The 12525-nt window shown below is 38.4% G+C and overlaps 1 protein-coding gene across 1 annotated transcript in view; it reads left to right on the plus strand.

The window, feature by feature from the left end:
• The first annotated feature begins 868 nt into the window (after positions 1–868).
• LOC100667087 (putative serine protease K12H4.7) overlaps positions 869–12525 on the plus strand; it is a 56036-nt gene continuing 44379 nt past the window's right edge. Inside the window, exons 1-2 of the mRNA XM_064287396.1 lie at positions 869–1184; positions 11054–11238. Coding sequence (XP_064143466.1) covers positions 999–1184; positions 11054–11238 — 371 coding nt within the window. The 5' untranslated portion in view covers positions 869–998. The remainder of the gene's footprint in view (positions 1185–11053; positions 11239–12525) is intronic.

Below are 12525 nucleotides of genomic sequence, written 5' to 3' on the forward strand. Positions count from 1 at the left end.
GGCACAGGGCCAGGCAATGTTTCATTCTGTAATACATAAGGTCACTATGAGTTAGAGTTTCAAGCCCAGGCAGTTTGGCACCCAGGCAAGTGGAGTTAATTACTCTTTTGGGTCTAGACATGAAAAAATGTCATTGAGCATTCAAGACACCACCCCAAAACTCCACCTCCATGGGAATTCTTGCACCATTTAACATACTCCAGTTCCACACTGACATAGACACATGTTGAGTTAAAGACCTCCCAGACTATTCCACCTATACCTTTCTCTTTCCTGTGTAGATGTTACATTCTTAACTTTACTGCAAGACATTCCAAGGCAGAAAATCTACTGCAGCTCTTTAACTCTCCATAAGACCAGCAGGGTTTGGGCATTTTAGAACACGTTTGTGGCAGTTGTAGCATTGATAAAGGGGTGATGACGATGGTGGTGATGAAGATCAGGATGAGAAAGCAATAGCAGAGCCAGGTCTACGCTGAGAGAATTAGGACGACCAGGAGGGTAAAACTGCAATCAGAGTTTCAAAGGTTTGGATTTCTGCACAAAGACGTCACACGAACTGGAATGTGTGTATTCATTTTTTTCTGTCATTCTATGTGTGAGGCCTTGGAATCCTACCAGAAGACCCCACAAGAGGTGAGGAAGCAAAGACAAGGAAATCATTTAATAGAGGATGAGTTTCTCAGCACCTCCCACCCTTACCCTTGGCTCCTGCCTTTGGTGATTGCTGAAGCCCGGGGGACCAGGAGCCCAGGGTTTCCACCCTATCAGATGGAATGGAAAGCCACTGGCAGCCATCTTTTCCCCTCCTCCATTTGACCTTTTCTACTAGAATGTTTCCATAGTCTCAGAAGGTGAGGCAGGTAGTGGCATGTAGGCTTCTAGGTAGAGATACCATCATGTAACCCCAGGGACCGAGATCAGTTACCAATGCCTGGTTGAGGACTACTGAAGTAGAAATCGCCCAAACTGTGGAAACTGCTTCCCTTTAGACAACTATGGCCCAAGTTGTTAGGTTGCTGCTGTTGTCGCTGCTGCTGCTGCTTTTCTGTTCCTGTGCTCAGAGTTTCACCCAGAGACGGAACCGGGGTGACTCATGGAGCACAGAAAAGCACCCTACCGATCGATGGTTCCAGCAAATGCTCAACCATTTTAGCAAAAATGGTTCGTCGTTCTGGTCACAGGTAAAAATGACCAGGTTAGGTGATGACAGGTGGGGGATGGCATGAGCTTGAGGCCTTGAGGAGGGTGTCTTGGAGGTTGGAGGTAAAGAGATGAGGAGTATTTCCAGTCCCTGAGTGGTGCAAATGTTTAAGCTCTGAACTACTAACTGGAAGCTTGTTTTTTCTAACTCAGCCAGAGTTACCTCTGAAAAAAGGCCTCACAGTCTGCTTCTGAAAGGCCACAGCCTCGAAAATCCTATAAAGCACCTTTCTATGCTGACAATCATGGATTTACCATGAGCCAGAATCTACGGGATGGCAACTGGTTTGGATTTTTTTTAAAACAGTGTGCTAGGCATTGAACTAGCTATTTTATACCGTCTTGAGCTTTGAGCTTTGTAATTTTTTTGTTTTTACATTTTTTGTTTTCATTATCAGTATTTTAATTATGTGAGACATATAGACATAACCATATGTGTGCTTCTTGAGGTTAACAGCTGGTATCATTTGTCATAGTTATTCCCTCCTCTTGTATGATTTTTCTAGGCAGTGGCCATTGAAGCAGTTACTTGGGGACAGCTGGCCAAAGACCAAATAGCATCAGAAGAGCAAGCAAGTCAAAACCCAAAGAGGGTTGTTAAGAAGACCAGTTTTGATATGTTTCTTGCTTTATTTTATTTAATTTTCTTTTTGCTTTAAAAAACAGAAGTTTATTATCTCAGAGTTCCAGAGGTTAACAGTCCAAATCAGTGTCTCAGTCATGTAGATTTCCTTCTGTGAGCCTCTCTTATTTTCTGGTGTCTGTTGGCAATCTTTGATATTTTTTTGGAGTTCTTTGTCATTCCTTCTCAGCTGTCTGTCCCCTGTGTGTGTGTCTTTGTGTCTATTCTGGCCCTTTTTATAACTCAAAAGTAATTAGGTGTAGGGCCCACGCCACTTTGGTAGGACATAATTAGCATAAAAAAAGGTAATACCTATTTCCAAACAGGACTGAGGTGAGGATTTCAATGAATACTTTTTGGGGGGACACAATTCAATACATTTCATTTCCCAAGACAACTCTGTAATGTAGGAAGGGCAAGTATTGCTATGCCTCCAAGCAAACTGAGATTACAAGCATGCTAAAAGCCTTGTCTAAGTTCTGTCTATAGCAAATAAATGGAAGAACTGAATTTAGAATCCCTTATTTGACTCTAAACACGATGATCTTCTCATTGTGTCCAAGCAGAAAATTTCTTAAATATTTGTTCTATTTGGATAACAAATAATGAAGAGTTTTGAGTTCTCCCTTAAGGAATTTTGACCTTGTCCAGGGAACGATGTGGAACAACTGGAAGGTCTTGTGTAAGAGAATGGCATGTTTAAGTCAATATCCTAAAGATGGACAGTCAAATGACTGGCTTTCAAGTTACTGAAAATGTTCTATTTTTTATCTATTTGCTTCATTTTCATTGTGGTTTTTTTTTTTAATTTGGTTTTATTCAATTTAATTTTGTCTTCCAGCTACCTAAAATATTTACATGGTTTTAAAGTCAAATCATGAAAACACAATATTACAATAAACTCTATTTTGACTGGTTATATTATTATTCTTTTTGCACCTCTTTGTGACATTATAAAAATGAAGAAGCCCTTTGTCACTTTGCGCTATAACTTTCCACCTTTTCTCCTTTACTTTCCTATTTTTGTTAGTAATATTATAGCCTTATGCTTCTTTTTGTTGTTGTTGTTTGTAATTTATTTTATGTATTTATTATTGTTCAAAATGTGTACAGCCAACATACCAATTCAACAGTTTCTACAGGTACAGTTCAGTGACATTAATTCCATTCTTTGAGTTGTACAACCATTCTCACCTCCTTTTCTGAGTTGTTTCTCCCACATTAACATAAACTCACTGCCCTCTAAGGTTCCTGTCTAATCTTTTGAGTTGCTGATGTTAATTTGATCCCCTGTAACCCAAAACCCATTGCCATCCAGTCAATTCCAACTCATAGCAACCGTATAGGTCAGAGTAGAACTGCCTCATAGGGTTTTCAAGGAGTGGTTGGTAGATTTGAACAGCTCACCTTTTGGTTAGCAGCCATAGCTCACTCACTGCACCACCAAAGCTCCATGATCTGGTATAGATAGATTTTAAAAGAGCTCAATGCTCAAAGCACTCATTTTTTTACTAGTTAAGCTAAACTGTTTGGTTTTATGTAGAGTACAGGGGGATATTTTTGGTTTAAGGCTCAAGGATTATCTTGGGGCAATAGTTTCAGGGTTTAATCCAACCTCCATGAATCCAGAATGTATGGACAGTATGAGAAGTTGAAATTCTTTTCTGCATTTTCCCTCTTTTGATCAACATGTGTTTCTAATTCTCATATTTTGTAACATTCCTTTCTATGCAATACCCACAACCTCAATGTTGTTTTAGGATCAGTGTTATGCATAAACATATACATTTTCACTCCCAGTCCCTTTGTCAAAATAGATTTTTAAAGAAAGATTTATGAGAATTATATTCTGTGACTTGTAACACTTTTCTGTTGTCTCTGCGGCTGGGTATATAATTCTTGGCTGTCAGTTTTCTTTCCTGAGTTCATATGCATTGTTGAACTCTCATCTAACTTTGCATATTGCTGCATAGCAGGTTGAGTCCTGCCAAATATATACATCCTTATGTGGGACTTTTTGCCTCAGTGCCTGAAGGATCCTTTATTTATTTGTTTATTTGAAGTAAATAAAATTTCCTGGGGCACGTCTTGGTGTTGATGATTTGATAACATTTCTGAGACACAGATTATTTATTCTATAACATTTTTTGAATTATGTATTTTTGGTATACTATGTTCATTTTTTTTCTTTAAAATCACCAATTACACATGTGTTGAATGGACTTCGTCTATTTCACACAGTTATAATTTTCTCTCCAATTCAATTAAACATCTTTGCATTCACTTCTGCTAATTCTTCCCCAAATTGTCCTCTAGCTTCTTCATTTCTGTGAGGAAATTTTATTTCTATAGTGTTTATTTTTCTTTCTATTGATCTTTTCAGCGTGGATGCTTGAGTTTTCATTTCTTTATTTCATTAAGGTTTCTTACCTCTTGTTTATAGAGGTGATTTTCATTAAGTTCTTGAATTTTTAAGAAAAACTTTTGGCCACAATTATGAACTGCTTTTCAATACCATTTTTCTAGCTTGATAACATACTGTTATCTGCTAGGGTATTGGTTAATAGGTATTCTAATACATAGCAAGTGGAAAAGAAAACAATAGTATAGCCTATACAGAAAGGAATTTAGCAATATTTAGTAAAACTACTTCCACTTTCATGCATCTACCAAGGATACTTTAGCAAAAATACGAAAAGACATTTCCACAAACTATTCATTGCTACTCAATACAGAAGAGGAACAGCTTTAAATGTAGTCAAATGTTCAACAATAGAATACTAGGTTAATTATTATTATTATTTTTATACACACTGGAAAATTTCTTTAAACTTTTAGCTGTAAATGAAAGTGAGGAAAATTTCAGCATATTACTCTACTACTATGTAACGGAGGTCAAGTTGTGGCATTATGTGAAAATTGCAGAATGGCACTTTATTTAAAAAAAAAAGGCAGACAAATAAAAAAAAAGCATAATTATATGTACATATGATGTTTTTACAGATAAATGAAAGAATAAATAAAAATATAGTAAAAATCATTATATATAAAGAGAAAAAGGTAAATGGTTTTATTGATGTTAGGTGCTAGTTCTCTCTGTAAAATTAAATGTTTTCCCCAGTCCGGACTGTTATAGATCCTACAATAAATCTTCTCGCTTTTCTTTAACAGAGTAAGAATTAATTGCTCCTATACAATTTGTCTATTCTAGATATCTAGTTTTTTTTTTTTAGATATCTCATATTAATGAAATCATACAGATACACTCAGGTTGTTGTTGTTAGGTGCCTTTGAGTCAGTTCTGACTCACAGCCATCATATGTACAACAGAACAAAACACTGCCTGGTCCTGTGACATCCTCACAATTGTTGTCATCCCAGTCATGGTGGCAATCCACCTCGTTAAAAAGCTTCTTTTTTGCTGAGCCTCTATTTTACCAAGCAAAATGTCCTCCAGAGACTGGTCCCTCCTGACAACAGTCCAAAGTACATAAGACAAAGTCTTGCCATCCTTGCTTCTAAGGGTCATCCTGACTGTACTTCTTCTAATACAGACTTGTTTGTTCTTCTGACATCTATGGTATATTCAACATTATTCACTGCTGCCTTAACTCAAAGGCGTACATCCTTCTTTGGTATTCTTTATTCATTGCATACCTTTAGCATGCATATGAAAAGGTTGAAAACACTATGGTTTGGGTCAGATAAATCTTATTACGTAAAATGACATCTTTGCTTCTTAGCCCTTTAAAGAGGTCTTTTGCAGATTTCTGCAATTCAATGTGTCATTTGATTTCTTGACTGCTGCTTCCATGGGTGTTGATTTTGGATTCGAGTAAGATGAAATCCTTCAATCTTTTCTCCCTTTATTATGATGTTGCTTACTGGTTCAGATGTGAGGATTTTTGTTTTTGTTTTTTCTTTACTTTGATGTGTAATCCATACTGAAAGATGTAGACTTTAATTTTCATCAGTAAGTGCTTCATGTTGTCTTCACTTCCAGCAAGAAGCAAGGTTGTGTCATGTGCATAATGTAGCTTGTTAATGAGCCTTTCTTCAATCCTGATGTCTTATTCCTCTTCATATAATCCAGTTTCTTGGATTATTTGCTCAGTTTACAGATTGAATATGTATGGTGAAAGAATACAACACTGAAGCACACCTTTCATGACTTTAAATCATGCAGGATCCTCTTGTTCTCTTCAAAAGACTGCCCCTTGGTCTATGGTGGAACGATTGCCTGTTGTTCTAACTCCAGGTTCCTCATAAGCACAATTAAGTGTTTTGGAATTCCCGTTCTTCCCAAGATATCCATAATTTGTTATGATCCACACAGTTGAATGCCTTTAAATAGCCAATAACACAAGTAAATATCTTTCTGGTAGTCTCTGCTTTCAGCTAGGATCATTGACATCAGCAATAATATTCCTTCTTCCATGTCCTCTTCTGAATGAGACTTGAATTTCTGGCAGCTCCCTGTCAGTGTAGTGTTGCTATCACTTTTGAAATATCTTCAGCAAAATTTTACTTATGTATGATATTATTTCGATAATTTCTGCATTTGGCTGGATCACCTTTCTTTGGAATAGGCATAAATATTGATCTCTTCCAGTCAGTTTGGCCAGGTAGCTGTTTTCCAAATTTCTTACATAAATGAGTGAGCACTTCCAGCACTACACCTTTTTGTAGAAACATCTCTGTTGGTCTTCACTTAATTCCTGGAACCTTGTTTTTCACCGACATCTTCAGTGCAGCTTGGGCTCATTCCTTCAATACCATCGGTTCTTGATTGTATGTTACCTCCTGAAATGATTGAAAGTTGACCAATTATTTTTGGTATAGTGACTCTGTGTCTTCCTTCCAACTTTTTTTTTGTACTTTAGATGAAGTTTTGCAAAATAAACTAGATTCTCTTAAAACAGTTAGTACACATATTGTTTTACAACATGGGTTAACAACCTCACACATGTCAACACTCTCTCTTCTCAACCTTGGGGTCCCTATTACCAGTTTTCCTGTCCTCTCTTGCCTTCTAGTCCTTGCCCCTGGGCTGGTGTGCCCCTTTGCTCTCATTTTGTTTTCTGGGCCTGTCTAATCTTTGAGCAGGTGGTCTGTGCATTCTTTGTTGTTTGTTCATCTGTGGGCATGATACTTTTCACCTCCTTGTCCAATGGGCAGGGCCATTCACTCTGCTATGGTGCAGTAGGTTCAGCTGAAGGATAAGGACTGGGATGGGTTGTTTGTATCAAATACTGGGGTCAACAGGGTGGCCAAGGGTCAGTGCAGGGTGGGTTCCTTTAGGCTGTGCCTGTGCCTGTGCTGTTTGGAGGTGTGATGATCAGTTCGCTGTGCAGGTAGGAAGGAAGGAGGAAGGAAGGGAGGGAGGGAGGGAGGAAGGAAAGAAGGGAGGAGGGGGGAAGTTGCAGTGTAGACCTCAGGTGGGTATGAGAAAGAAGACAGAGAGGAGAGAGAAACAGGAATAAAACAAACAAACGAAGTGCTGAGGGAGCTTGTTATTGAAGTGGAGAGACGAGAAACTGAGAAATGGAGACAAAGGTCAATCCTGGAACCCTAAGTGTGGAACAAGGAAGCAGTGTCCCAGCCTACTGGTGCTTCACAGCCTGTCAGGAAGAAGCAAAATGGCACATGGAGCCAGGTTTTTGGGAGAAAGGAGGAGGTGAAAGGCAGGGAAAAAAAACAAAAGAAGCTGAAAAAAACAACAGCAGCAATAACCAAATGGCACTGAAGGAGCCAACAGGTGTGGGAGAGCGAATCCAAGCAGCACAGAGCTGGTGCTTCTCGGCTGATTGACTGGGGCCAGCTGGGAAGCAATAGAGGCAGAGCAAGGGGAAGAAGGCTGGGGGGTGTGGGAAAGAGTATATAGCTGGTTACGGGGTGCTCTGTCTCCTGCTGGGAGCTCCGTGAAGTTGCTTTCCCATACTCTCAGTCTCCCAATCTCCTACATAAATCCAAGATGGCAAATCCATGGTGAGTTAGCAGATAGGAGACCTCTGCTCCTATCTCTCCTTGCTCTCCATTCTCTGTCATTTCTTATTCCATTTGGTGTTTGATAGAGCTTTTTAATCTCTTCACTTGACACTTAAGGTTACAGGATTGATGTTTGTCTCCGTTTTACTTAGTTTTTCTGGTCCTTGCTCGGGAGGGATGGTGTGGTGCCGCATTGGCTCCACCTCCCTTCAATCTTCTTTTGATGCCTCCTCTGTAACTCAATGTTTTGCCCATAGAATCCTTCAAAATTCCAACTCAAGGCTTGAATTTTTTCTTCAGTTTTTTCAGCTTGAGAAATGCCGAGCATGTCCTTCCCTTTTGTTTCTTACCTCAGGTCTTCGCACATTTCATTATAATACTTTGTCTTCTGGAGCTACCCTTTGAAATCTGTTCAGCTGTTTTACTTCATCATTTCTTCCATTTGCTTTAGCTACTTAACACTCAAGAGCAAGTTTCAGAGTCTCTTCTGACAACCGTTTTGGTCTTTTCTTTCTTTTCTATCTTTTTAATGACCTCTTGCTCTCTTCATATATGATGTCCTTGATGTCTTTCCATAACTTGTCTGGTCTTTGGTCATTAGTGCTCAGTGCAACAAATGTATTCTCGAGATGGCCTTCAATTTCAGATGGGATACAAAGTAGTACTTTTGTTCTCATGTAATCGTTCTAAGTTTCTTCAGCTTCAGCTTGAACTTGCATCTGAATAATTGTTGGTCTCTTCTGCAGAAACCCTGGTCTTGTGTCACTAAGCATGTTGAGATTTTCCGTCATCTCTTCCCACAGATGTTGTTGATTTGATTCCTGTGTATTTCAACAGGCAAGGTCCACATGTATAGTACCATTTATGTTGTTGAAAAAAGATATTTGCAATGAAGAAGTCATTGGTCTTGCAAAATTTTGTCATGTGATCTCCATCATTGTTTCATTACCAAGGCTATATTTTCCATCTACCCACCGCTCTTTGTTTCCATTTTTCACATCCCAATCAACAGTAATTATCAATGCATCTTAATTGGATGTTAGATCAATTTCAGACTGCAGATCTTGGTAAAAATCTTCTATTTCTTTATCTTTGGTCTTAGTGGTTTTCTTAGTAATCTAGTGCTGCTATGACAGAAATACCACAAGTGGATGGCTTTAACAAAGAGAAGTTTATTTTCTCACAATAAAGTAGGCTCAAAGTCCAAATTCAGAGTGTCAGCCCCAGGGGAATGCTTTCTCTCTCTGTTAGCCTTCTCATCAATCTTCCACCAGACTAGGAGCTTCTCCACACAGGGACCCCAAAGGGTCCAATGGATGCACTCTGCTCTCAGCACTGCTTTCTCAGTGGTATGAGGTTCCCCCATCTCTCTGTGCTCACTTCTTTCTATTATATCTCAAGAGATTGCCTCAAGACACAAGCCAGTCTTGTATATTGAGTCCTGCAGCACTAAAACAACTAACTGCTGCCCATCCTCCTTCATTAACATCATAGAGACAGGGTATACAACATATGGGAAAATCACACAATACCAGGAATCATGGCCAGCCAAATTGATGCACACATTTTTAGGGGGACATAATTCAATTCATGACAGTGGTTGATGAATAAATTTGAATAATATTCATATTAACTCATCATTGTTGACATATGGATATTTTCCTGTCACTGACAGCATTGTACTTCAGGACAGATCTTGAAATGTTCTTTTTGATGACGAATGCAATGCCATTCCTCTTCAATTGGTTATTCCTGGTATGGTAGACCATATGATTAACCAATTCAAAATGGCTAGTACCAGGCCATTTCAGCTCACTAATGTGTGGGACATCGATGTTTTTGTGTTTTGTTTCATTTTTCACAATTTCCAATTTTTCTGGATTCATACTTCAGACATTTTATGTTCTTATTATTAATGAATATTTGCATCTTTTTTTTCCTCATTTTGAGTCATGCCACATCAATAAATGAAGGTCCTGAAAGCTTGGCTAAACCCAAGTCATTAAGGTTGATTCTACTTTGAGGAGGCAGCTCTTCCCACTCATATTTTGACTGGCTTCCAACCTGAGGGGCACTATCTCAGACAATGCTCCACAGTTACTCATAAAGTTTTCACTGGGTGATTTTTTTGGAAGTACACCCCAGGTCCTTCTTCCTAATTTGTCTTAGTCTAGAAGAACTGCTGAAACCTGTCCATCACAGGTGCCTTGCTGGTATTTGAATACTGGTGGCATAGCTTCCAGCACCGCAGCAACACGCAAGCCACCGCAGTACAACAAACTGTCAGATGCTTGGGGAAATGGTTTAGGGAATAGAAATAATCTCAGTTTTCTTTGAATGTACATTGTTTTAATAAGTGTTTTTAATAATACAGTTAAAATTTGGTAATAAAATGAAACAAATGAAGCTAATTATCTATTAAGTGTGTGGCTTAACCAGAGAAAATTATTTCAAGTGAATACAAAGCTCAGTACTTTGACTTTACATGTCTTATAGAGTAAATTCTAAGAACACAGACACATACAATTGTAAAAAAATAAAAAGATTTCAATAATCTTACTATCAGTCTTAATATTTTGTATTTGTGTGTCATAGAGTCAATTCCAACTCGTAATAACCCTACAGAACAGAGTAGAACTGCCCCGACAGGGTTTCCTAGGCTGTTAATCTTTATGCGAGCAGGTCGCCAGGTCTTTTCTCCAGAGGAGCTGCTGGTTGGTTCAGACCACCGACTTCTCAGTTAGCATCTGAGTGCCTTAACCATTGTGCAACCATGGCTGTTTTTAAAATAGGAATTGTTATTCTAATGTGTGTGTATTACTATATATTATTTGTATAAAGCAAATAATAATCTAAATGTTGTTAGGAACCCAAACTTTCAGAGTAAAAGAAAATAGCTCCGAATATAAAATCAAACAAGAATCTCACATTCTAAATTTGAATTAGAAATGGTAATGTGAAATGTAAACAAATAGTAGTGATAGGTACTCAATACTGTGAGTGTGATTTATGCCACCGGTTTGTACACTTGAAAATGTTTAAATCATCCAATTTGCTGTTGTGTCTATTTTACTTACAAAAGCAAAATAAATTTGTCCAGTGCACCAGCACAGTGGCTTGAACTATGTTTTATTTAAATGGGACAAACCAATATATGCTGCCACGCAGTTATCAAAAGCCACAAATAAATTGCAAGATCTGATGTGTTACTGACCTACAAGAATATTTCTACTTTCACAGAGATATTTCATTAATGATATTTTCTACAAACCTGGAGGCCCAGTATTTCTGTTCATCAAAGGGGAAAATGCTGCCAGTAGACAAATGGTAACAGGTAATAACACCTGGACTACATATGCTGAGAGATTGGGTGCCCTTTGCTTACTTCTGGAACACAGATTTTATGGACATAGTCAACCAACTGGGTAAGTTTGGGGTTTTCTTTTTGTGGCTTTTCTCCTTGTTGTTGCTATTCTCTCTCTCTTTTTAATTTAGGCAACGTTCACTGTAAATATGTCCCTCTTTTAGGATGCTGAATATTTGAAAATACAAATGATAAGAAAAAAAAAAACTATAGATGGAGGTTGGAGTTAGGGACATTCTTGATAAAAAGATTCATATGAAATTTCCATATAATAAGTATTCCACATGTACTACATTTTCATGTTGAACCTTTGGATTTTCTCAAACAGGTTTAAGCAAAATGGTATACCTGTTAACTTTTTTCTATACCAATGGAATTTTAAACCATGACAATTACTCTCTCCATGGACATAGGCGTGACACTTTTATTAAAACAACTTGTCAAAGGTAACTGGGTGTTGTATTAAACTTCAGCCTGCATCTATGAGACTGAGTCCAGAACAACTAGATGTTGCCTGAATACCACCACTGACTGCTCTGACAGGGATCACAATAGAGAGTCCTGGACACTGCAAAGAAAAATGTAGAACAAAATTCAAGCTAACAACAACAAAAAAGATCTGACCTACTGTCTGACAGAGACTAGTGAAATCCTGATAATATGGCCCAAGCCACCTTTTAACTCAGGACTGAAGTTCACTGTTCAGCCAAAGGGTAACCCATTGCTGTCAAGTTGATTCCAACTCCTAGAGACCCTACAGGATAGGGTAGCACTGCCCCATGGGTTTTCCAAAGAGCAGCTGGTGGATTTGAACTGCTGACCTTTTGCTTAGTGGCCAAGCTCTTAACCACTGTGCCACCAGGGCCCCAGCAAAGATTAGACAAGCTTATAAAAGAAACAATAGCATACGTAGTTCAGTCATGTATACAAGACTAAATGGGCACATGAGCACAAAAGCAAATTGAGAAGAAGGGGACTGGAAAACTGGACAAATGGAGAACCTGAGGTCAAGAAGGGGAGACTGTTGTCACATTATGGGGTTGTCAAACAATGTCAAAAACCAATTTGTGTATTAATTGTTTTAATGAGAAACTAGTCTGCTCTCTAAATTTTCACTGAAAGCACAATTAAAAAAAAGGAAAAATCAGCCTATAGTGGCAGGGCAAGAAGCAAGAACTTCAGAACGGTTTTGGCCTCATTAGTTTATTCCTTTTTTTTTTTTAATTTTTATTGTGCTTTAAGTGAAAATTTACAAACCAAGTCCATCTCTCACACAAATACTTCTTTACAACTTGCTGCATACTCCCAATTGCTCTCCCCCTAATGAGACAGCCCGCTCTCTCCCTCC

Source organism: Loxodonta africana, chromosome 6 (assembly GCF_030014295.1).
Source record: "Loxodonta africana isolate mLoxAfr1 chromosome 6, mLoxAfr1.hap2, whole genome shotgun sequence".
NCBI classification, from domain to species: domain Eukaryota; kingdom Metazoa; phylum Chordata; class Mammalia; order Proboscidea; family Elephantidae; genus Loxodonta; species Loxodonta africana.